The following is a 25647-nucleotide window of genomic DNA, read 5'->3' as shown; positions in this document are numbered from 1 at the left end:
ACGAGGGGTCAGCGGGCTGAGGTTCACGACAAAAATATTCTGCCAAGAACTGGGAACCATCTCCCACCTCGGCATCCCATCAGCTGCTGGGATGGCAGCCTGAGGTGGGAGAGAGAAGCCAGACTCACTCAGTGCCCAGGCTAATTAAATGTGCAGTCCTTGGAGAGAGGCCTGCAGTGTGAGGAAAGACTGGCTGAAGACAGTTTCTGCTTTTGAAGGGTGCTCTGTTTATATAAGTGTCAGCATCCACCTCGAGGTGAAAAGGTTAGCACTTGACCCAGGAAGTTCTCGTGTTTGTGCTTTAGAAATAGATTGGGACCATAAATTCCTCCCAGTTACGGAGAAGGGAGAGAACGGCCTTATATTTTCTAACAATAATAATATTTGAGCATAGGAGAGGAAGAAGCTTTGTGTAAGAAGTCAGACTGGGCAACCAGAGCTCTAACCCTGACAAAACAACACATGAGGAGTAAGGTTGTGAGACTCTTGTCTTTTCCCCTTGGAAAGGCTCCAGTAGAAGAAAATATAGGAAACAAAACTGTTGAGCCCAGCCTGTGACTCAGCACTGACGTCATGCAGAGGTAGGCAGACAAGGGCTACCTGAAAGTGGAATATATTTATTACAGACATTATAAGGACCCGTAAATCCTGCCCTGGTTTCCCTCATTTGTGGAATCCCAGAGCTTTTCATGATTGTACAGAAAAATCAGGAGGACATTTCGCTCACACACGACAACTGATAGAACTCAGTGTACCCGCAGTACAGCAAAGCACGGTGCGTCATGCAATGGTCTGGACACCAACCACAGAAATTATACATTCATTTGGCCATTCATCACATTCACGAGTAGATTGAAAAGACATCAAGTCTAAAGGAAGGTTAATATGAAAATAGGAAGAGGCGAGGTATTTTAGATGGTTGAACCCTTTGGTTGAGCGTAATCCAACACAGCTTTTGGGCCAGGGGGAAAGGGAGAAGAAGCAAGCACACCGGATAGGGTTTACAAAACCTAGTGCAATTGAAGCCTTGTTTGTCACATTTACAGAAATAGCGCTACTTTTTTTGAGGTATCTGCTTGAGCTTAAGATGTTTACTTGATACGGTCGTTACTAATATAAAAGTGGGTCCAGTTTGGCGAATGCACTCACCCTGCTTAACCTGATAATCGAAACATCATTTCTAGAAAAATCTGTAAAAAGATAAATCTCTCGGACAAAGTATTTACAAGCAACAAACTCATAGACACGAACAAAGAATACATTAAATTAAGGGGATGAAAGTCCTATAAGTCGTGTAAACACTTGCAATAGTGCATCTCTTTGTGAGGTTATGTACCCTAAATAACCTGTCGTTCACTCGGGGAAACTCGGAGAAACGTCCTTGCAGTGGAGGAGGGAGACCCTTACACGCGTGCCAACACAGCTCCTCCAGCAGAAAAGGGAGAGGGGGCAGGGAAAAAAATCCCCTGGCACCAAGGCGCCGGCACTCGGCGGAGCTGGCACCCTCGAGGCCGGGCGGCGGCGGGGGCGGTGGAGGTAGGGGAAGTGGGAGCGGCAGCGCGCCGAGACCTCTCGGGAGACCGACCGACCGACCGAGGGACCGACAGAACGGCGGTGAAGGGACGCGTGCCGCGCTGGCGGGGGCGGCGCGCCGGGCAGCTGTCGGGGCGCGGCCGATCTCAGTTGGAGGCAGCGAGCGTGTCCGAGGTTGAGGAGGCGGGCGAGGCGCTGCAGGGCGAGGAGCAGGACTTCTCCGATGACTCCTCCGCCTTCTCCTCGCAGCCCGTAGGGGTGGCAGGAGAGATGGGCAGCAGCCCCTCTTTCTCCCGTTTCTTCTGCTTCATTCGTCGGTTTTGGAACCAGATCTTCACCTGCGTCTCGTTGAGCTGGAGGGAGGCGGCGATCTCTACCCGCCTGGCCCTGGTCAGGTATTTGTTGAAATGAAACTCCTTCTCCAGCTCGGTGAGCTGCTTGGTGGTGAAGTTAGTTCTGACGGTGTTGGGCTGCCCCACGAAGCCGTACTCGCCAGCCTTGCCTGCGAGGGGACATGCAGCGGTAAGTAAGTGAGTGCAAATGATTTATAGGGGACTTAATCAATACGTCCACACCGACTAAGCGATAGGGAGCAAGAACTTCTTTGGATAAGAGGGAAACCCCGGCAGGGTGAGTGATGGAGTGCGAGGTGCTAAACCGGAGTCAGCCTCTAGTGTCAGAGGAAACTTGATAAGTGGTTTATGAATTACGAGCAATACGACCGTGGGAGAGGAGGAGAAGTGGGAGTCAGGAATAAGTGAGGCATAAGCGGCGCTGGCTTTCAGCACCGCGGGCAGACAGCCGCAACTGCTCCCAGAGGTGCGGGCCGCCCTACCTGCCCAGCACCCGGCGGGACACCGCACCGCTTTCGCCTCACCCGCGGCGGAGAGAGACAGGAGCGGCCCCCGTCCCAGCCCTCCCGCCGGCCACTGACCTGTTTTGGGTGGGTTTCTTTTCACTTTCATCCAGTCGAAGGTTTGCGCCGGCGACGAGGTCTCGGCGGAGGGGGAGCGGGCGTTTTCCCGATGGCCAGCGTGGAGGGGAGACAGGGCATGGTTGTAGGTGCCCAGGGGCAGGCTCTGCTGCTCCTGCCCGTAAGGGGGAGGCACGTACTGAGCGGGGCCCCCCGCGTAGCCCTGGTGCGGGTGCTGCGCAGCGGCGGCGGAGGAGGAGATGCTCCCGGAGTACACGGCGGGGGCACAAGGAGGGAAGCCGCCGCCCAGCTCTGCGTCCTGCCCCAGGGTGTAGGGACCGTACGCCGGTCCGAAGCCCTGAGCGCCGTAGGTCGGGCCGCAGCCGGGGTGCGCGTAGGACACCCCCAGGCCGCCGTGGTGCTGGTAGGCGGCAGGCTGGGCCGGGGGGTGGTGGTGGTGGCGGTGGGGGCTGATGGGCACCCCGCGGCCCGCCAGGAAGCGGTCCTCTCCGCTGCAGCTGCTGGCGCTGACGGCGCAGGGCTGGAAAGTTGTAATTCCGTGGTCGGGGTGGTAGGCGCGCCCGGCGCAGCCTCCCGCCTCGCCGCCGAGAACGGGGTACTCGAGGAAGGAGCTCATCCTCGCCGCTTCCCTCTGTCACGCCGCCACCGGGTCTTCAGCGTCCGGCGGGGCCGCGCCAACTTTCCCACTTCCTCCATGGGGCCGGCAGGAAAATGACACGAAGGCGCCGGCAGCGGGCAGGCACGTGGGGGGCGGCAGCCAATGGCTGCGGCGCCCGCGGGGCTTCCCCGGCTCCTGTCGCTGATACAGCGCCGCGTCGGGGGCATTTAAACGCCGAGCGCTCCGACGGCGCGGCACCGCGGGGCAGGGCGGCGGCGGCAGCCCCCCAGGGAGGTGGGGGGCCGGACCGTACACACACACACACATCCCGCCGCGGCAGCCCCCTGGGTCTCACCCGCCAGCTGAGAGGGGAAGGCAGGAGAGAGCCGAAGGCTGCGCCCGGCCCGCGGAGCTCACCGGCCGTCCCCTCCAGGGTGAGTGCTGCTGCGAGGGCGCCCCAGCATCACCCCTGCTGCCGGCGCTGTCAGGCTTGCGTGGGGCTCATATGTCGCCCCCTCAACCACCGGTCGGGGAAGCGGGGGATGGAGGGGAGAGGCGACTGGATCTGCGGTACCGGGCGAGGGATGGGGCGGAGGGCGGCAGGGACAGCATTGAGAGCATCAGCCCCTGGACCGGGGTTGAGAATGGGACGTGAATGCGGTTGGGGACTGCTATGGGGACGAGAACGGAGACAGGGATGCAGGTAAAGATAAGATGGAGAATAAGCATGGGGTCGAGGATATGGATGTGGATGGGATGTGGGTGGAGATGCAAGGGGGACGGGAATAGTGCCGGTGCCGAGGGATCTCGCTGGTCCTGCACCGCCGCAGTCCCAGGGCGACGCCACGCCAAGAGTTAAAGGGGCTTGTCCAGCTGCATCACGAGGCGGCCGTGGACATTAGCATGGAAATGAGCCTCTTCTGGGACTGACGGCCATTGTGCTCTCCCAAACTCACCGGCCACCCCCTGTCCCTCATCCCTGCTCCCCTCGCACCTCCGCCGGGCTCACTCACGCCAGCCCGAGGCTGGGGTAGGGAAGGAGGAGGCGGGGGGCAGGGGGACAAATGATTGGGCGGGGGCCCGCGGGCTCCGCAGCCCATCTGCTGGGTTCCCGCGGCGCCGCTGCCGTCCGCTTGCCCTGGGACCGAGTGTGGGGACGGCTGTCCGGGGTGCCGCGGGTCGCAGCCCGAGGAGGCGGCCCGGGGCAGGGGCAGAGGAGCGACGGGAGGCGCAGGGCCCACCGCCCCGGCCCCTTTGTTCCTCCGCTCCTCCACTCGAGTCGGCGGTGGTGAGAGGTGGCAGATGGCCAGTGGCAGAGATGGCCCCAGGACCCTTGGGAACCGCGCTGAGCATCGACTAAAACCCACCCCTTCCCAGCTCCTTGGGGAGGTGGGTAAAAAAATGGGTCCGTGGCCAGAGAAGGAGGAGGGGCGGTGAGATGTGGGTTACGACCTCATATTCGGTTTACGTATGGGGAAAACGAAAAGGGAGGCAAAGGCCGGGCATGCGTCCATCCCGGTGCACCCAGCCATCTGCAGGCAGAAAGGACGGCAGCAAAAGTCTTCAAAAGACGTCCTGCAAAACGTTAACCTTGGAAAAAGATGGATGGATGCCACCAGCCCAAGGAGGGGCTGCTCACTCTATTTCTGCAGGTGCCGACTCTTACGTCCGTCTGTTCTCACGCTCAGTTCTTGCTTGTTTTGAAATCCAAAAGGCTCTTCTACCCTGCCCCTTCTCCTTGCTCACGAACACACACCCCCCTACATACTCACCCTCAAGCTCCTCCCTCCCACATGAACTACAACTCTCTCTCCTAGATGCAAAGCTCTCCTATTGCTATTAGGTCAACCCTTATCCCATGCCACCTCCAAGGCCTCTCTACTGTCAGCCAAAAACGAAGGGCTGCTCTCTCCACCACACGTCTATCCCGGTGCACTCAGTACGTCTATTTGTTCTGATTTACTACAGAGGCAGGAATACTAAGGGCCCTCTGGAAAGATTCAGTTTCTTAAACTGCAGGGGGCCAGGGTGGAGTACAAGAGCAACAACACTCCAGAGGCGTTTATGGTATTATTGTGCACCAGTTTTGGCTATGGTTACAGATGTAAACACATTTATTTCATTCTTGTAAACCATGTATTATAAATACAGCATAAGGCAGAGAAAAAAGGCAGGCGATTAGGACTGTTTACTAATAAAAGGGCTGACACCTTTTCAGTCAGCCAAGAAAAAAATATTTTACTATAAAGAGATCCATTTTACCCAGAAATTCCGATGAATCACAGCAATTTCCTTACAGTCTCCAGCATCCTGAAATCCTTTTTTCTCTCTCTTTTTCATGCCATTGTCTCTTGTTGCTTTGTCTCTCTGACGGGGCTGTGGGGGTTTGCTGTCTGTTACTAAGCGTGGGGGCAACACCATGAGAAGGGTCGGAGCAGAGGGGGAACGCACACCACACTCTCCCTCCTCCCCAACCCGGCGAGAGGGAGCTACTACCTCTTCCCCCTGCCCGCAGACCAGGAGCGGCCCCTCCGCGACTTCGCTCCGCGTTTCCTGCCACGAGACGGGGGCCGAGGGAGCCATCCTGGCACTTTAGGCTTTTCCGTGGGAGTGTGCCCTCCCTGTGGCCCCAGGTCTCACCGGGGGACACGGAGGCGGCTCCTACTCGCTGAATTGTCCCATTTATTTAAATGCAGTTTATGAAAAGTTGAAACCTTGTAGCACAGTTTCTTTTGTTGTTGTTGGTTTGATTTGGGTTGGTTTAAGCGTTGTCAGCATCCGGAAATCCGGGCACAAAAGAAACCCCAGCCCTTACACGCACGTTGTGATCCAGTTTAAGCCAGTGGCAAAGGAGTTAAAATGCCGATGAGGCTGCTCGCTTTCCGCAGGGACATGGCTGGAGCAGGGAGAAGAAGAACCAGGACCGAGGTTTCACCGCGCCCGCCCGCAGCTCAGCCAAGCTGTTGTTTTAAAAGAGCAATAAAAGTGAATTATGACTAAACGCCTTCTCACTTAATGGTTTTAGACGGGGATCCCCAGCCCCGGCAAATACGTAAGAGGAATTTTATTTGTGCATGTGTTCCTGCAATTGATCTCTTTGATGACATTCTCATTCATAGAAAGAGTTTGATTTATGACTTTCGGAAGAATTGCGTTCAGCCCTTCCAGCTATAATCCACGCATCCCAGCTCCACAGCGTGTTGCAGAGCTGGGAGACAACACTCCTCGCATGGACAGACAGCAGAGCCCCGTTCGCAAACACCCACCCAAGCCCCGCTCAGCTGTGTAATGTAACCACGCACTCATATGCACACAAGAAGCCGCGAACGCACCCTCCCCGGATTCCCCATCCCCGGAGCGGCAGAGCCCCGCTGGCATCTGTTGCTCGCTTTTAGCCCGAAGGACGGGGCTCACCCTCCGCCCTGGGGTCTCCCGCTACGCTGCTAGCGGGGTGGCAGGCAATTTGGTTGAGATTTCTGAAAGCCCGTCTTTGCTGCCGCCAGCAGAAGAATGGGAAGCCGGAGGAAATTGTAACTTTAAAGTCATAGAGTTTCCCCTTTGCGTTATCAGTTCTTCACCTCGCAAGGTTTAAATAGAAAAATATCTTCGGTTCTGCCCCCGCACCACCCCTCAAATGATGGAGTGGAAGGGCTGGTTCCTACCTAAATACTTTTTCTTCCCCCTATGTTTCTGCCACCCTTTTGATTTCACAGGCACTAACTTCTCCATTTCCTCTCCTCCTAGAGCTGATTTCTTGGACTGCTCAGCATGTGAGAAGTAACCAGGCGCATTCTCTGTGAACTCTGATATTTTTTGTGTTATGCTTCCTGAAAAATCTTGCTGGCTGCTAAGCACTACTTTCTAGAAAAACAGGATTTTTTTTTCTTAAAGAACCTTTCCATTCGTTCATGTGACTGGCTAGTTTTTGCAGGAAACGCTTATCCTACTGAGTCTCTCTTATGTTCTGCCTGTAACAGAGAAAGTGCTCGTTCATGCTTTTGTTACAGCTCGCATTTCCAAGTTTTGCATCCTCACAGAGATAAGATGCTGCGTTTATCCATTAAAAGGAACAAATCTCCATCAAACCTGTGAACGATTTTAATTTCTTTGTTTTTTTTTCTTTGTGATAATCTTTGCAATAAAGAATTTGAATGGGCTTTTCCTCTCTAATAAACATCCTAATTTGCCAAAAGGGAAGAGCTCGTAGTCAGAACGTTGGATTTTGATTATTAGTACATTAATAGTGGAAGGGATGGGGAGAGATACCCATCATGTTATCAGTCTTGAAAGGCAAGAAAAAGAGAGGAGTAAGAAAAAGAAAAAAGAGAAAGCTCCTTGTAGCAAACAAGAATTTATTCTACCAAAAATACTTATGACAATGCATCCTAATGCAATACAAAAATAAAAAGAAAGTGAAGATACATTCCTATATGATCACTTTCTTACAGACCTCATATATTGCTTTCATAGAAGGACCTAGAATGTGGCTAGGTTAAAATTGAACACAACTAAAACTTCATAAGAAATGGCAAAATGGCATAGCAGAGGGAAGTAACAAACAGAAAATACTGACAAGGGAAAGGGAGGGGAAAAAATAAAATTAATTCGCTGGAGGGGAAAAAAGTAATAATGAGGAGAAAGCAGGACCCTTGGAGAGGACGTCTTTAATTTCTCAGTAATTCAGATGCTGCAAGTCAATTGTGGTGAGTGTGTCTGTAAAAAAGTCGAAACTGTCAGCAGAAATATCTACGGGACTGTCCAGAGATCCTGGCAAACTGGGGGAAACCGCATCTGAAAGCTGTAGGCAGGAATCTGTGGAGAAAACGCTAAAGTCCTGTAAAGAAGGGACATCTAGGGCCTCAGGACTGTCATTGTTCAGGCCAGCTGCACAGTTCTGGGCCATTGTTGAGAGGCAGTTTTGAACAGTGGGTGACTGATGTTGAAAATGTTTCAGATTTTTCTCATTGCTCGTTAAAGGCGAAACGGGGAAAGTTTGGGATTCGCCATTGTGCGCATTCTGCGCCTGCTGCTGGGAGAGGGCATTCTGCTGGAAAGTGTAGCCTTCCCGCTCCAAGAGAGCACCGGAGACGTTGCTAAGGGCTTGCTCGAAGAGGGATTTCTCCTCTTCCTCCTCCTCCTCTTCCACTGCTTTTTCGGGGTCCTCTAGGCTCTTAAATTTCCCCTCGCCGTTTTGGTTCTCCTTGCACTGGGTTTGTCTCTTGTGCTTCATCCTCCTGTTCTGGAACCAGACTTTGACTTGTCTCTCAGTCAGATCCAGCAAGGCTGCAATCTCAACCCTCCTTGGTCTACAGAGATACTTGTTGAAATGAAATTCTTTCTCTAGCTCCAAAAGCTGGGTGTTGGTGTAAGCCGTCCTCAGGCGCCTAGATCCACCGCTACCGCTATCGGGGATTTCAAGGGGGTCTGTTAAAAAAAGAAAAAAAAAAAAAAAAAGAAAAACACCACCACCACACGCACCCCAAAGCATCACCGCCAGAACAGCAAAAGCAAAAACGCACGGACGCACACACAAAACAGATAAATGCACGGATTGAATTTCAGCACCCGAGCACATCGCATCCCCGGGGGGGTGGGCGGGAGTGCTTTCTCTGCATGTATGTGTCTATATCTATATGTCCATATAGCATAAAATAGCAACTGCAACAAAATGGCCGCCTTTGGATGCAGTAAACCCATTGTGTTGCACTGCTGAGCGCCCTGTGCTGCGTGCCCCTCGGCCACCTCTGCCAAATCGCTGCCTCCAGCTCCCCAACCTCCCCACACCAGAGCAAACTTTATATTAGCCATACCGCAATTTATAATTAATGCATCAGCTGCTTAGCTGAGCGGGAGCAATCTATCACTCTTCATTACTGTCAAATATCCTAACTCTAGGACGGCGAGACAAGAGAGGTCAGCTCCAACTCAAATAAATCATCCCGCATTAAGCAAGTTTGGGGAAAGTTTGGGTTTCCAGCGATCACCGCCAGCTCCGTCCTTCCCGCCGCCCGCCCTCCTTCTCGTCCCCCCGCGAAGCCAGGGGGATGCGGGGAGCCGAAATAGCGGCCCGGCGGGGCCGGCGGCACGTCTTTGGACTGACCTTTGTGGCTGAGGCAGGCAGGTCCAGCGGCTGAGGCGGAGGCCGAGGCGGGCGGCAGCGCGGATCGCTTGGACGCCTTTTTCTCTTTCATCCAGGGGTACTCCGGGGGTGGCGGGGCGCCGGCGGGGCCCGGGCTGCCGCTGCGGCCGCGGGGGCTCGCCTTGGGGCGACCGCCGCCGCTGTGGCGAGGGTGGCTGCCGGGGTTCAGGCTGGGGATGGTCTGCTCGAAAGGAGGAGGAATCAGTGTCGAGTGTGAAAGCGTCGAGTTCTTGATTGATGAACTTTGAAATGTATCACCGACAGGGGGAAAAGATGTCAGGCACTCAGCAAGCGATGGCTGGCTATTGATAAAACCGATCTCTCGCTCAAATGCGAAATTCATGGCCTTCAACTGGCAGCCCCCGCGGAGAAAAAGTTCCCTCGGATTCAGGGGGCTCGGGGGGGGAAGGCCCAAGAAAAAGGAGAGAGAGGAGAAAAAAATATAGCATAGAAGATCGCTGGTGGGGTGTTTTTTTTCTAATTCACTGATTACAGCCGTATGGGGACCGTGCTACTATTAAACTATTGAATTCATGGAGACAAGGTTGAAATTGGACCGAATTGGCTGTCACATGATTGCCTCTGCCCAATGACAATTTGGGCTTTAATCAAAAGAAGCCACTGTCTGTTTGATTGATCCAAAAAAGTCGGGAAGGAACGCCTCATTGGGGGCCAGAAAGGCTTTATTTACACTTTTTTTAAAGAGGGAAATGATATGTCGAGTATCTATCCCCTTGGCGTCCTAATCTGAAGTGATCGGGGGTGGGGGGAGGGTGCATGTGCGTGGATATATTTGTGTGAGAGGCTGTGAGTGTGTGTGTGTGTGCGCGAGTGTGTGTGTGTGTGTGTGTGTGGCTGCTTGTCCTGCAGCCTCCCTCGCATCCACCCGCACACTCTTCTCTCATTGTTTGGGACTGTCAGGAAAACGCTTTGCACCTCACAAATCATTTAAGCACCTCAATCTGACGCCTTGAGTCATTAACAAAGTAATCCATTAATCTTTAAAGTTTTGACACCGTCAGGCCCCCGCATAAGAAGTTACATCCAGGCAGGAGTGGGAAGCAGAGGGTCCTGATTTTTTCCTAGGAATAGCACTTCCTCCAAAACTAGTTTCTCCTTCCCGTTCTCCTTCCCTACTCAGCCTCGATGGACTCCTTTTTATTTATTTTCTTTTTTCCTTTTTTTTTCTTTTTGTTTTCTTGATTTTTCCCTTTCTTTTTTTTTTCCCTCCTTTTTTCCTTCTTTTTTTATTTTTTTTTTCTTCTTTGGTGGCTAACGGGGGTACAGTACGGAGAACAATTCCTCGCCGGTGCTGAGCCAGTGTTTATCAGGATCTTCCTCAGCAACCTTGCTCCTAGGGGAAGAGTCATATAGGCAGCAGCCCCGGTGCTTCATGACTTCCCTTCTCCAGTTGGCTTCCCGGGATTGGACCGTAAAACATAACTCTAGGAGAACCTCTCTGGGTGAGCCAAATGGCGAGGCTGCAAACGTGTCTGGCTGTTGCCTCTTAAAAAAAAAATATGTATCCCGTGCCTTAGCTTGCAAACGATACTCCCGGCTGCTGGCATAATTTGCTTAATAACCGTAGTAGGCTGGGTCTGGTGAGTATTTTCGATTACCAGGAAATATATGGGCTGGTAGCGGGTTTGTTTTCACGGGGCCAGGCAGGGCGAAAACGCTGCGGGGTTATGACTTAAGACACGGCACTCGCTTCCGACGCTTGGCTCTCGCCGCCGCCGTCTCCAGTCGCCCCTGCCAGGTCGAGGCAAGTCCCGAATTTGGATGCTTTGGGCACAGTTTTCCAACCAGACCGAAGTGAGAGGAAGAGCGATGACAATGATGGCCACAGTCACCAACCCGCTGAATCCTATGGTCACAGCCGCCCTGGGCAGCCTGGACGGGACTTGCTTTCCCGCGGAGCCCAGAGTGCCCAGCAGGGTTGGGTGCGCCGGGGGCCGAGGGGAAGTCGCTTCCGAGTCGCTCTCCGCGTCCTCCAGGAGCCAGGAACGATAGCCAGCGCGATGAGGTGCCGTCTCGCTTTATTTTCGGAGTTGCCAAACGGGTCGGCAACCGTCTTCGTAATTACTGAGGAAAAAAAAAAAAAAGGCGGGGGGGGAGAGGAAAGAGAAAACAAGACCCCGAGCACTCAGCGGTTCGGTCTGCGTCCAGTCTGCACGAAGTGCATTTAAAAAAATAGGTTTTAAGTTAATGCACCCACAAGATGTAGCATATCTCCGAAGGCATTGGAGAGAGGGGGGAGGGGAGGGGCCGGGAGGCTTTAAATGGGCTTTTTGGTGGTTGCTTGTTTAAATAAAATATAGAACGAGACTTGTCATTTAATCCCTCAAAAGGGATGACTTACAAATATCGATGCTGTTGGAAAATGCAAGGGGTTTAATTTTCTTGCTTTTAGTCCAAACAAAGCTCTGGTGGTGTCTGTGCGCGATCAATCTTGGCCGCCAAAAGGTTTGACAGCTTACTGGCCCTTAAGAACACATTTAAAGCTTCTTGGTCTTTCCAAGATCAAATGTGGCCGAGAAAAGAGGCAGAGCAAGAAACGCAAGTAAACAAGACAAAAAGCTGCTTTTAAAATATGCTGGCAGAGGACTGAGTTGCTGGGGAAAGTCCAATTTTATTTTGCTTCTTGGTGCCTACGCTGGGGTCGGGTTTTTCTTTTTCTTTTCTTTAATTTTTTTCCCCTCTGGAAAATATTGGGATTAACAGCAGGATGACAAATAATAAAGAAAGAGGTTTGGACTTTAACCAGGCTTTGTGAGTAAAACCTGTGTGGGTGTCTCTATTCTGCACATTTGTTTCTTGTGGTTAGTCTAATACAAAAACCACCTGGAACAAAACCTTTGGCGAGAGGACGCAAAATTCTTGGGGAAATCAATTACTGCTGCCTCCAGGGGGATCTTTTAATCGGGCGAATCTTAAAAGCGAAATTACAAATTCTTATGTGCAACCTACAGGGTCCGAAGAAGGGATTTAATACTGTTTATGGAAAGAAGGGGACAAAATCGCCTGTATTTTTCTTTCTTCGAGTGGGGGGGAGTAAAACGCCAAATTCCTTCTTTTTGAGCATTTTCCTTAATGTAACTCGTGGTGCTAAAGGAACCACGCAGTAAGTATCGTGAGTGTACCGTTACCTTTTGTTGTATCTAACCTAACTGATCCGAGAGGTGGGGGGGCGGCTTGAATTTTGTACGGGCGCTCCTTTGAAACGAGCAATGTCTTGCAATGTGGCAAAAATGCTTCCTTCGCCTACAAAAATAATAATCAGTCTTTGGTCTGTATTGGGTAGTAATCAGTTTTCAATGAAAAATATCAGCCTGCATAGCCTTTCTTTCCACGGTTACACGTCTACATATACAATAAACAGCACGGTATAAATCTATTTGCTGTTCTTTTCTTTGACTGAGCACGCTTTATCTATTTATGCAGAAAAGCTCTGTATAGATTCACGGATGCATGACAATGTTTCAGCATCAGGCAAGGATGGTTCTGGGAACAAGATAAAGCCCAAAGATTAATAATATTTCAGTATGAGACCAAAATGGCGACATTTTTTTTCTGTGCTCTAAGAGATACAGATGGTGAACAGCGTGCATTATTATCTACATAGCATAGGAATATGTCTTTATAAACATTCAGGGGTGTATTTTACCTAGTATATTAAGGTCCGTTTTGATTTATCTTTCAAGTTTCAATCTGAAAATTATGGACATTTCGCCTGAAAGGAAGAAAAATGGGATTTAAACACAAGCTTGTGGGTTTCTCCCTTCTACCTCGAGCTGATTCGGACCTGAGACCCCTACGGGTGCCCGTTTGGGGCCGGGACAGTCGCCCTTCTACAGTACAGTGTCCCCCTCCTGCGATACAAACACACACGCACACACATCCACACCCCCACGAGGGAAGAAAGGGAACACAAGGCTCCCCTCCCCCACAGCTTCAGGCTACGGTGGGAGGAAAGACGGCTCAGAAAGAATGAAACAAGCTCCAAATAAAATAATAAAAATACTAATTATTTATATATAAAAAAAAAAGGTAAAAGGAAAAATCCACTTCTTAAAGGAAAAGGAAAAAACGACGGCGGGGATGGCGGGTGGAAGGAGTAGCAGAGAGCACATCCACGCCCCAGCCGCATTCGCGGTTCGGTCGGACCCTTCTCTACCACCACTGCTCCCCAGTGCTGGTGGGGCTCCGGAGCCCCGGCTCCCGGCTCCCCTCTTTCCACAGCGGGCCAGCCCAGGGACAAGGCGACCCCTCCGCGCCAGCACCCACGCAGAGTTTTATCCTGAGCTCTGCTCCCATGTGCTTCACACACACCCTTGTACACACATACACGCACACACCCCCGCTGGCCTCCTCGCGCTGCTCCGCCGCCGGTCCCCCCTCAGACCCCGCGGGGAGGGGGCGATCCGCGCCCGCCTGCCCTCCGCGCCGGGCGGGCACCGCGCAGCGGGTGCGGGAGGAGACAGCAGCCACGGGCCCTGAAGCACCGCTGAAGGAAAGGAAAAAAAAAGAGAGGAACATAGAGGGAAAAGGGAGAGGAAAAGAAAACTCTCTCTCCATGCCTAAGAAATGCTGTAAAGGAGTCGCGGGGCCTTTCGGGTGGGCGATGAGATCCTCGTGTGAGTTTACAGGCGAGTTTCCTATCTCCCCACGTCATGAAGGGCTCTCCCTTCCCCTGAGCTGTGAAGAACATGTTCTTAACTCTTTCTTATTCAGAATAAAAACTTTATTTTTTTTTCCAGAACGTGAGCAGCAAGGAATGTATAACTTTCAAAACAAATCTAGCCTTTTCAGCTTCACACGCTTTTCACCTAGCTGGATGTCACAAGCATAAAGTATTCAAACCGTGATCTTTTTTCCCAGATTTTATTGCATCATCATCATCATCGTTATCACCATTTTTAATAAAAGGAGCTACTAGTTTCCTTTCAAATGATATTTCCAACACGTGCCGATATGCCATCTAACATATGGCCAGGTAAATACCGCCTGAATATTCAGGGTACAGATTTTTTTTATATATATATAAATATGAACAAATGGGGATAAATAAAATTTTAAACACTTAGATTATTCAATGTTTGCAAAAAAAAATATAAATAAATCTGAATGTTCACCAGCATACACACATTGAAAGACTTACACGTATCAATAATTGTCCAGGGAGGCCCTGTCCAAGCGCTTGTGATGTCTTTCTTGCTATTTAAAAGAAGTGCAATAAAAAAAATTGCTTCCCCGTGGGATCAATCATGTACGAACAAATTCACATTTAAGAATTCCTTTTATAGAAAATTTGTTCATATACCCTGTTTTGATAAAAGTGTAGAAGGTAAAGTATAAAGCCTCTGCATACTCCCAAAGTGAGACACAAGGCTACAGTTCAAGAAGATAAATATCCACTAGTGAAACTATAGAGCAATTCAAGCAACAAATATTGCTACGTCACATAAACTAGAAAACGCTTTTACGAAAGTAAACAAACCAAACCAAAATGAACAAAAGAAACAAGAAGGGGAGGGGAGGGCACATGATGGGGGGAGGAGAAAGAGAAGGGAAGGGATGAGTACTTTCCAAAACTTGGGGGCTTGGCGTTCCACTTAGTGACTCCTGTCTCTTACAGATGGGTGAGTTTGGGCGCTTCCTGAATTCTTCCCTGAGAAGGATGGTGAGCAGTAAGGTCTGTGTATGTTGGATGTGGATCACAAGGTCCATGGTGGTGATTGTTGCCCATTGGCCCAGCCCCGCTGTAGTCCATGTTGGCAGAGGGAGGATGAGGGAGATGAGTTAGACCAAAGATGGAAGGCCCAGAATTGGTCATGGTCTCCACGTAGTTGCCCCCTACATAGACGGGGCTTCCCTGTATATGTGGATTCCCATAACCGTTGCCTTGAAGAGGATGAGTATCGTATTCGGGTGTCACAGCTGCCGTTCCCGTGTATCTCTTTTGAGGAGGTGGGCAATTATTAAGAGGAGTGGTATACGATGCAGGGATCCCATAGGTGTTTTGATGAGGCTTGTTAAATGGTGGAGGCGACTGGGGCTCGTAGGGGACGCTGTTTACTAAAGAATGCATAGAGTTTAGATATCCCCCAGCAGCTGGAGGGACAGGGCTTCTGCTTGGGGACTGTCCTCCTGAAGAGGTCATCATGCCCTTGCCCTTTTGATCCTTTTTGTATTTCATTCTGCGGTTTTGAAACCAGATTTTGATCTGTCTTTCGGTGAGATTGAGCAAATTAGCCATTTCTACCCTTCGTGGCCTGCAAAGGTACCTATTGAAGTGGAACTCCTTTTCCAGTTCTACCAGCTGGGCACTTGTGTAAGCTGTACGGGCTCGCTTAGAGGAGGCTTGCCCCGGAGGGCTTTTATCACCAGCACAACTCTCACCTATGTAAATCACACAAAGAACACAATCAGCATGGCAAACCTAGACATGGCAACATGAGAAAATGGCCAACACCACCAGCACCGGCGGAGTCCAGCTCTCAAGCACAAGATGGATGCCCATGTGTGCAACGAGTTCTCCCCCATGGCATGAGCTCAATCGTGCCAAGCAACAAGCATCAAAAGACTTCCTTCACCTCATTAGTGTCACTATATGACTACACTTGCTTCCTTTAAGAATGACAACATGCAACATATCTTGAACTTGGCATAAAGGAGCAGGAAAGGTTTAGGGAAATACAGTGAGGTTTAGAAAGTCTGAAGGTGAACCTATGGCTCTGCTAGCATAGTGTGATCAGAGTCTTCAAGAACTAGCTGTTCTCCATTGCTGCAAAGACCTGAAGCTCTCTTTTTCTGAAAACCATTTAATATACCATTTCAGATATATATATATATATATACATATAAGCTAGAAATGCCTGAAAATTGGGTATCTACGGTATAAAATTTTAACATAAAAACATAGAATTGACAGTATAGTGTTTTTATCATGTCTATGGTATGGCATAAACATATGGTAGTGATTGGGAAGTATCCTACAGTGGCTAGGCTTGCAGATAGGCATATAGATATACTGAAACTTTACTGCTTTTTAATAAAATAAATACATGATATGGAAGGCTGTAAACAGCAGTGTTACCATGACTTTAAAAAGCAGACTGGCAAAGACCATTGCTAAAGTTTTGGACTCTCTTTCCAAGGCACACTTCAGTGAAAAAGAGGAAGAAGTCAGAATAAACCCAACTCCTGGGCATTAGAGTTAGCACTGGTGTTATCAATTTAGGTTTCCTTCAGTAATAAAAGCATTGATATACACTTTCATCCCTCAAATAATGTTTTATGGGCTGAAGTTTATGGCACTCCAGAATGATTTCTGTTTACCAGGCTTGTAACTTTGCCAATCAGCTTATTAAAATAGGAAGAGGTTCTGACTGCATGCAGGGCATTGATCCTGCCTGGATGTGATTATGAGCTATTTTATTCCCGTTACACTTCAGCAGAGATAGGTCACTGTCTTATTAATCTAACAGCACCATGCCAACAAAGTACTCGGGACAAGTCTCTGGCTTAAGGCCTGGGCTGCTCCACACTGACATGATTTACTGGAGGGGGGATTACCTAGGAAATGCGATGGATGCAGGAGGGCACAAGTGGTTCAGCCACTTAGGAAGCAAAGTCAATTCAGACCTATTCTGCAAGGCTGGAAAAGTTTTGCATGGGGTGATTTGTTCACTGACTCCCCTCAGTGAATAAGCCGACTGATAGCAACCCCTTTCCAAAAGCTTAAGGCAGTCAACTCAGAGAGCAAAAAAGCCCCCGCCCTCCCTTCCCTGAAGTGAAGATGGGTAGAGACAGCCCTCCTCCCTACTGGATGCATAGCCAGCCAAGGGGTACCCAGGGAGAGGGGGAGCATGTTTCGTACCTGAACTGGAACTGCTGGTTTTTTGCTTTGTGTTTTGCCGAGACTCTTTCATCCACGGGAATATCTGTTTGGACACGGTGGGTGAGTTAAGAGCTGGGCTCTTGGTGGGGTTGGCTGGGGCAGGGTTGCTGCTGGCATTTTGAGATGGTGAGGTGGAGGATGGAGGTGGAGGTTGTGCCTGCTGGGCTGGAGGTGGCTGCGGTGGAGCCTGTGGGTCAGTGAGGCCAGGAGGCTGGAGCGGCTGGCTGGGGAGGGTCCTCATGCAACTCTCACTGATGTCATTGGCCTTGTGGTGGGACACAGAGCTGCCAGGGGACTGGAGAGAGCACGCAGGGCGGTGGTACTCAGTTTCCACAAGTGATGAAGATGGAGGATATTGCTGCTGACTCGCATTATAAGTGAAACCATTTGCTCCTTGGTAGGGGTAGGCACCATAGATTGCAGAGCTGTCGTAGTAGGTCGCTTTTTGCATTTCGTTGTTTCCCAATATTTATTTCACAAACTGACAGGGTCTTGACACCCTTGGAGAATAACATTGGCACCCCTCTGTCACGTGGCGTTCTTCCTCCAATGGCCTCTCCAGGCAGACCTGGGGTGTGGGGAGAGCAGAGCAGGGTGAAGAAATGGTACAAATCCATCTTACTTTCAATAGCTAAGTGACATGAAAGCCATAAAAGAAAAAGTGGTCAGCAATATTTAGCAGCATGACTTGGCCTCAGGCGCAGAGCATTTACTGGCAGCTACAAATATGTGCTTTGCTGCACCGGGATATGGGCTTTCTAGGGTTATTTATTTATTTATTTGTTTGTTTATTTATTTATTTATTTCTTCTTAAGAAATAGAGCAAGGGGGTTTGATCGTTTATCACCAAGAGGCTGTTCTAATACTGGTCGCTGAGATAAGGGTGATCGAGGAATCAGTAATGGGTAGGGGGTGGGCTCTTACTTCATTCCAACTCTAAGATCAAACTCTCTCCTGTAACCAATGTCGTTTTATTTTTAGCCTTTCTCTCCTGGTTACGACTCTCTATACAACTTCAAAGAAATACATGAGATTGTTCCTGTCTACGTGTGGCAGGGGGCAGGAGAGGGGTGGAAAGGTTCCCTAGGCAGGGATATGTAAACACTCCGATTCCAAGTGATGGATTTTAGCTTGTCTATGAAACGCTCGATAGGAAAATAAACAAAGCACCTTCTCCCCTCCGTGCTCGCACCCCAACCCGAAACGGCCAGGTCACGCACCCCGGCAGCGGCGGTTTCTGCACGGGCGAGCCCCGACCGACGCCCGCAGCGGCTCCCTCTCGGCCCCGGAGTGCTCGAGCCCTCCTCCCACTCGTGACTGGGTCTGGAGCCTTAACTGCACCCGCCGCCGCACAAAGCCCGTTCTGCGAGGCCAGCAGGGGCAAGTTGGGAGCTTCGCCCGTGGTTGTTTTTTTTTTCCCAGCAGTTATTTTCAAGACACTAACTTTTCGTGGAATCAGCCAGATCCTACCTGTTAAAACATGATGGATTGGGGGAAAAAAACACCAGGAACCTGAAAAACCAGCGTTCATCTCCATGACCACGGCTTGAACTTTCCTTCCAACTTAGCGATAATAGGTTCTGTCTTGGAAACTGCTATGTAATTTGATGTATGAGGGTCACTTGGCTGGGGAGAGGGTGGACACAAATCCAGAGAATGCTTCTCCTGCCCGGGCGAATCCCTTCCCCGCCCCCCCCTCCTCCGCTCCCCGTTTTTTTTTTTTTTGGTCACCCATCCTCCTTTCTTTCTGGGATTTCCCCCCCTCCACACAACCCCCCCTCTCTCCCCAGATTAAAGTCTACTGGTCACCTGCTTGAAAATAACCAATTAAAGAATCACCCGTATTAATGAGAGAAGACCTGTGCGTAACCTCCGATCTAGGAGCTGTTTCCACACGCACTCACATTGTTCTCAGAAATTGAAGTGTGTTCCTCACCGTCCCCTACCCTCTTACTGGTAAATAACCACGTCTTTTCAGATCAGAAGAGCCTCTCTTTTCTTTTACCACTTTCCCTGTACTTAAGCAGCTGGATATTCCCCCCCCCAAACATCTAACGAGGACAAATGCTTAGGGGCGAAAAGCCTTACACAACATATGCACCAAACGAGCTCATTCTACGCCTTTCAAGTTATACAGGTTCTTAGAAAACAGTACTCCTTTTGTTAGATCGTAACAAAATTAAGGCAATACACCTACAGAAGAGCGGCTATCCTGTTATTGCACTAATCAAGCTCTTTGGATGCTATTAAGCTAATAAGGCGATGGAGATCTGAGGCGCGCACACAATTTCCAGTTCCTCACCTCTCCTTCCCGATGCTATCTAGGCCTGGTGTGATTTTTCTCAATTCCTTTGAAAGAGAGAATATAGACACCACTACCAGAGGAGAAGGAGGAAATAATCAGCCAGCGGTGATTTTACAGAGACACCCGCCTTTCATGATCGCGACATCAAATATTTCGCCTTCCCTCGGCCGCTAGGAAGTTTTGAGGCGCAGGCAGGACGGGTAGTGCGGAGTGGGGATGCTCCCGCAGCTGCTGGCCCGCAGACAATAGACAACTTTACTCGGAAGTAAAAATATTATTGAAGTTTCGGCCGCCTGCCAGCAAGTAAAAAAAAAAATCAGATCCTGCGTTTGGCTTCGCCAAGTTAATCACTTCCTACAAAGTTATGGAGAAGCGGGGGTAACCTGAGGAGAGCCTGGTCATTCCTGGAGAAAGCGGGAATAGCGAGATTAAGAGCGACAACGATCACGATAATAATAGCGTCCTAACGGGAGAGGGGAGCAAGGGTGGGGGTGGATTTACCACCCCAGCCGGTGCCTGGGAGGGGAAGAGTTTTCCTCTCCCCCTCGAATACAAAAGGCCAGGTCTCACAAACACAGATTGGTCCCCGATTTTTCCAATGCCCGGTTTATCGGCTTCGTCTCCGTTTGTGCAATACACAGCTCTGCCATTTACCAGCTTCTGTCCCCCCACCCAAACGGCCCAGAGACAGCAGATGAAAGTTGCTTGGGGAAGGCAATTCGCTTGCTTTCTTTCACTCCCCACTTCAGCTCTCTCCTATCCTCTCCTTCCCTCCGTTTCCCCCTCCTCCCAAGCACACCAGATCTTTGCCCTGTAACTCTCAGCCGAGCCCCGAACTCTGACTCTAGGACGAAAAATCGCGCAGCCCCCCTGAAAGATTTCCTGAAAGATAAAGATGAAGTTGAGAGAAGGTGGGGGGGTGGGAGGAAAAGAGCAGAGAGAGCTGCCTGAACATGAAGTGTAAGGGTATCAGTCACTGCCTGGAAGGAAGCCCCAGCTTGTGAACTCTTCTTGAACCGACATTTAAGTCTACGGTCATAAATCACTGGGACATAAACTCCGCCATTCACGACTGATAGCAGCGTATTTGTGGCCTGCTTACCTTAACTTCTGACGACTGAGGCGGAAGCCAGCATGCTCTCTCTCTCTCTCTCTTTTTTTTTTTTTTTTTTTGGAGGCGACACAACCCAGGGAGCAGGGGCTGTCTGCCTCAGCCTGATCCCTGTGGCCGCGGGGTGGGCACCGGCTCAATTACTGCGCACCCGGGACGAGCCCTGCCCCGCACGGATGGGGACGGTTGCTCCGGACACCCGCCTTCCCCGCTCCCCTGGCGCTGGAGGCTGCCCACCCTACCCCGAGCCGGTCCCCGGCGTACCGGCCTCCCCCTGCGCGGGGCACGGAGGACGGGGATGTTTCCCAGGGCTGCTCCGGGAAAGGAAAGAGAGAGAGGGAAGGAGAAAGGGTGGAGGGGAGGGGGGGAGTGGAGGGAAAAAAAAAGAAAAAAAATTAAAAAAAAAAAAAAAAGGAAGGAAGAAAGAAAGGCGGCCGCCTGGGGAAGCCTAGGGCAGGGTGGGGGCTGGGGAGGGAGCGGAGGAGCGCGGCAGTGAAGGAGTGCGGCCCCCCCCGCACCCGGGCGTCACCAAAGTCCAGGAAAATTATGCTAATGAAGACAAACGGCTCTCACAAAGGGTCGCTCTCACCAGCCTCCGGGGTGCTGCTGGGGGGCCTTGAGTTTGTCCCTCTTATCGGTGGGCTTGGGGGGTGGCTGCAGAATAGCCCCTCTGCCGCTCCTCACGGCCAGGAGCCCCGCACAGCCCTGGCTGAGTCCCGGGGAGGGGAGCAAAGCCCGGAGAGCCGAGGCTGGGTCCGGAGAGCCAACCGAAGCCCACCAGGATCCCCGCTCTGGGCGATGCTTTCAGAGCCACGCTGGAAATCATTAGAGTTACTAATTATTAACTCATGCATGCGTGAGCGCACACACACACAGATGTACACACAGACACCCCCCTGTCCCGTCCCTCCCCCCCAAATATCCCCAGCGCCTGGGACGGGCACAGAGGCGCTCACGCACACACATGTGCTGCACAGACGGGTCGGGGTGCCCGCAGCCCCCCGTGGGGACGTGTGGGCGTCAGCCCCGCGTGGATGCGGGCCCGGAGCCTCACAGCTCGCCTTCGCCTTCTTTCCGCGGCAGAGGTGGGGAAGGCCCTCGCCTCTTTCTTCAGCGCCACGGGTTTTGGGGGTGGCGGAGTCCCCCCAGTTTCCTGCAACAGAAACACGGCAGCGACCGTGCAAACGAGAACTTAAACAAAGTTTCAGACCCTGCCGGTCTGGCAGACGTTAACGGGGCTCTGCGTTCTGCATTAAGCGGAACCTCCGAATAAAACCTAGGTGTAAATTTGACATTACTTCGTTAATTAAGGCATTACAAATGTAACCAGTCCGTTTAAAGCACGAGGGAGCCCGGCGTCATCTTTAAACACAAACAAAGCCAGGGGGAAGCGAGAAATAAAAAGCACTATAAGGCTGGGGTGGCCTCTTACGCATACCAATGGTTTTTGTCATTTATGGCTATGCAAGATTTATGACTTCGTGCACCAAAGCTGTAAACAGAGCACTAAAACAGAAAACACTTGCTCCTTATGGCATAAGTGAGAAGGCACCACATGAAAGGGGAAGCGGCCAGCGTAGGAGGAGAGGAGAGGCAAAAATCCCGCGTACGCGTTTTGCTTCAAACAATCCCATGAATGTTGCATCGGAAGAAAAAAAAGTCTTTTTAGTCAATAATCAACCCCACACTTTCTTCTGAAACTGCTGATCTGCCATTCGCCCACTTGCCCGGCCAAATAGCGAGAGGCAGCGCTGCGCCCCGACGGAGCCCCTCGGACTGGCGAGGAGGATTTGGACTGGGAGAGAAAGATGGGGACTGCCGAAACCTGCGGACACGGGGTAGCCTGCTGGTTTGGGGAGCCCCGCCGAAAGCTACGAGAGCTTTTCCGAGGAGCACGTTTCAACTTGGGAGCCATCTCCAGCGGGATATTCTGACTACGTGTCTGTATTTAAGAGAGGAGAAGGGGAGTGGCGGGAAGGTCTTTTTAAAAATGAAAAGATTTGCAAGGACTTTAATCGTGAGAACCGAAAGGGTTCATAGGAATATTGTAGTGTTTCCTTCATTCGTCTTACTGCCTGCAAAGAGTATTTTGCGAGGATTCTCCTATTAGTCCTGTTTCCCCACGCCCCCTCTCTCCCCAAAGAGGTAATTTTAAACATGAGAAGATGATTATTTTTTTTATGTCTCCGATGATGTAGAATAAGTGTTCCAACGCACAAATCCCCGCTGTTTTTATCTGTCTTTCCCTCCCAGAGGCCGAATATTTTCTTTCTGCTTCATTCCGTGGAGAGAGATAGGGCTTAGCTCGGGGAGGGACGGGCGGCGTTTGGGGCTGATTCCTGGGTCAGAAATGAGCTGCCTTTTCTCCCCGAAGAGACCCACTCTGCGGGACTCCCTCCTGTCTCCCCCTCCCCTCCCCGGAGTTACTATTTTCCGAATAAAATAATGCCTGTAAAGCGCCTTGTCCTTGGATGCCCCGAAATGGAAGCAGGTAGCACCATAGTTCAAAGCTGGTTTGGGGGGGATCTCTTAAAGATGAAATAGCAAGGTAGAGAGTTGCTGGAGAAGGGGGGCAGTTCTGGAACTGGTGCCTGTCCAAGTCGTTAGAGATTTAGGAGGGGATATCAGCTGAATTAGAGAAGGACTGGACAATCGAAGCGAGTCGTGGTCAATCTAAATTGTTGTTTATATTTTCTAACACTAGAGAGGCAACGCACCCTTCGCTATTTGCTCAACAGACTGAAGTTATTTACACAACTCACCGAAATCCCCCTCTCCCCCAGAACTCTTCTTGCTTTCTTTTGCTCTAGAGAAGGACTGTATTATTTATGAGTGTTTTAACTGGGTCAATATGCATCCGAACTGGGCCATAAATCAGAGGAAACGCTGCCAAGTAATTTAGCTGCAATTAAAGCTCGCACTTTATTTTTGAGGCGCGTTTTGGCCCATTTCAAAATACGGTAAAGCCAGCCTTGGCTTTTAGACACACAGCTAGGAGTGAAACAGCTCTCCTCCCCTCGCTGAAGAGAGAGAGACGCCGGGTCTAAGAAAGGACAACGTGCTTCAGTATGGCGAGAAGGGGAAATATAACTTATTAGGGTCAGTTCTGCTTTGAGAGCAGCTTTAAAGAACAGGAAAACGTGAGACCATCCCAAACATCACCCTGCAGATCTCTGCAGAACGGCCGCAAGCAGCTCCGAGTGGAAATAACCTTTTGTTGTTGTTGTTTTCAGCAGAGATTTTATCATCGTTCGCTTTTCTTCTTTCCTTCCCTTTCTGACCGCTTAGAAGACGAGCAATTAAAAACACCGAGTAACTGGACACAAAATAGTACAACAGGAATAGGCGAGAGATGTGGAGGAAAGCCAGCCCCAGTGCTCCAACCTTTCCCAAAGCCGGGGCACACCGGGGAAATATGATTTCATATAGCATTTTGCCCTCCTTGGATAGCCAAATAATCTTTCTTTTTTGTCATTTAAAGCGCATTCTTCATATATATATATACGCCTTCATATTTATAAGTATATGCAAATACTCACATATTTATATATACAGATATAGCTATATTTGTGTAAACGACGGGATGGATATGAATTTAGGTTCTCCTAGAAGGTACTTCCCAGTCCTCTCCTTTTTATTCTCTCTTTCCAGATCCCCTTTCATAGAGATAGAATAAACTCGCACATTTCCAAGGTTGATTTATTGTTAGAAGCCGTGGCTGGCTTGTTCCTTTTCACCGCGGAGAAATAAAGAGGAGCCCCTTGGCACATTTGGGAAGGAGAAGCTTTGCCATATTGCTGAGCGCCCATGCAGCGCTCCGCTCACAGTAAACAAAGTACCACTAAAGCATCATAAATAAAATGGCAGCACGATCGCACAGTCATCGATTTACCGAGCGGCAGCGGCCGAACAAACACCCATAAAACAACAACCGCCGCCGCACACTCGAGCACGACCCCGACCGAGGAGCATCACATACACCCCCCGCATAGTTTTCTCCGACTTGCCCAAATACATAAATAAATAAACACAAAAACACACAAATAAAATAATAGAATAAAATTAAGGGAGAAATTTTCAAACATGACAATAAAGGAGGCTTCCGATCTCTAGCCGGTCATAAATAATGATAAGATGGCAATCGAGGGGCTGGAGCAGAGGCAGCTGGCCATCAACAGCAGTGTGGGATCTCTATGGAGAAAAATAAATAAAGAAGCAAACTCTCCCTGCTCTGCTCGCTGCGAGGGTAGAGTTGAATATTTACCGCAGCAAATTGAAACAAAGGGGGAAGCAGCCTGGGTCCGGGTGCACACACACCCGCACGCACACACACGCACTCACTCCAGCCTCTGCTACTGACCTTTGCCTCGAACAGCAATAACTCACCACATAAATGAACAATCAACGGAAATACCTTAAAATAAAATCCATCCTTTCTAACGAAGCATTTCGTCCTCTCGGCTCGACAATAACCTTTCCATAAGGAACGAAAGCTGTCAGCGAAATGGCCAGCTCTTGCGGGGACGGTGATGGGGGCAGGAGAAAAAAAGAATAATAGAAAGCAGTGCTTGCTCTGAACAGAAACTGGAAAAGCGTAATCGCAGACGGAGCCAGACCGGGTCTCCACTCCAAATGCCACAATAATGCGCTGTATTATGTGCTCACGTGGTCATACGTCAACTTAAATCCTTTTATTTGAAATAGGGAATCATTGAAGGAACTGGCTTTCTTAGAGCGAGCCTTCGCTTTTTAAAGCCTTAACCCAATATGTTAAAGAAGAGTTTTAAGGGAGGAGAAAAAAAAATTCTAAGAGATGCAGATGACTGGGGGAGGGGGGGAGATTGGTTTGACTCTCTTTCCTCCCACACCAATATTTCTTTACACAAAGCCCATTGGAAGGTAAGCGGAATTCTTCTTATAATATGGGATTACGCTGCACTTTGATACTTAGCCTAATTAACCGGCATTTGCTCCCCAGGCCCGCCACTCTGCTCCACGTCGCATATCCTCCGCAACTCCCGAAGAAAACCCAAATCTTAATGCTATTATTTCCAGCCCTCTTCTAAACGGGACGATTACCAGCCTTCCCCCCACCCCCAGCTGCTATTGTACAGGGCTTGCTCA

The 25647-nt window shown here is 50.4% G+C and overlaps 3 protein-coding genes across 8 annotated transcripts in view; all 3 read right to left on the bottom strand.

Annotated features, from left to right (window-relative positions):
- Positions 1-1679: 1679 nt before the first annotated feature.
- HOXA1 (homeobox A1) lies at positions 1680-3083 on the bottom strand. The gene is made up of 2 exons (XM_017837153.1): positions 2468-3083; positions 1680-2035 (listed from the first exon to the last, which is right to left on the bottom strand). Exons 1-2 carry the CDS (start codon positions 3081-3083, stop codon positions 1680-1682), a joined length of 972 nt encoding a protein of 323 aa, XP_017692642.1.
- A 4349-nt stretch (positions 3084-7432) lies between these two features.
- On the bottom strand, positions 7433-10703 carry HOXA2 (homeobox A2). The gene is made up of 2 exons (XM_017837180.1): positions 9166-10703; positions 7433-8489 (listed from the first exon to the last, which is right to left on the bottom strand). The coding sequence occupies exons 1-2, from the start codon at positions 9545-9547 to the stop codon at positions 7738-7740; spliced, it is 1134 nt and encodes a 377-aa protein (XP_017692669.1). The 5' UTR covers positions 9548-10703; the 3' UTR covers positions 7433-7737.
- Positions 10704-13846: 3143 nt separating this feature from the next.
- The window catches only part of HOXA3 (homeobox A3), a 33380-nt gene continuing 21579 nt past the window's right edge, over positions 13847-25647 (bottom strand). For 4 of the 6 annotated variants that reach the window (XM_017837173.1, XM_017837177.1, XM_017837174.1 and 1 more), the window contains 2 exons: positions 17087-17675; positions 13847-15606 (listed from right to left, as the gene is read on the bottom strand). In XM_017837173.1, the coding sequence (XP_017692662.1) occupies positions 14837-15606; positions 17087-17558 (1242 nt within the window). In that variant the 5' untranslated portion in view covers positions 17559-17675 and the 3' untranslated portion in view covers positions 13847-14836. Of the gene's footprint in view, positions 15607-17086; positions 17676-18577; positions 18773-24937; positions 25198-25647 lie in introns of those variants that run through there. The other 2 variants (XM_017837178.1, XM_017837176.1) reach the window with 2 other exon arrangements.

The sequence above is a fragment of the Lepidothrix coronata genome, unplaced genomic scaffold (assembly GCF_001604755.1).
Source record: "Lepidothrix coronata isolate B3197 unplaced genomic scaffold, Lepidothrix_coronata-1.0 Scaffold294, whole genome shotgun sequence".
Lineage (NCBI taxonomy): Eukaryota > Metazoa > Chordata > Aves > Passeriformes > Pipridae > Lepidothrix > Lepidothrix coronata.
Note: the sequence above shows the minus strand (reverse complement) of the source record. Positions and strands in the feature narration are given on the sequence as shown.

Excerpts from the sequence above, each read along its gene's own strand:
- HOXA1 (XM_017837153.1), bottom strand. The coding sequence starts at position 3,083 with ATGAGCTCCTTCCTCGAGTACCCCGTTCTCGGCGGCGAGGCGGGAGGC. Across the intron at positions 2,036-2,467 it reads AAGAAACCCACCCAAAACAG|GCAAGGCTGGCGAGTACGGC; the intron begins GTCAGTGGCCGG and ends GTCCCCTCGCAG.
- HOXA2 (XM_017837180.1), bottom strand. The coding sequence starts at position 9,547 with ATGAATTTCGCATTTGAGCGAGAGATCGGTTTTATCAATAGCCAGCCA. Across the intron at positions 8,490-9,165 it reads TGCCTGCCTCAGCCACAAAG|ACCCCCTTGAAATCCCCGAT; the intron begins GTCAGTCCAAAG and ends TTTTTTTAACAG.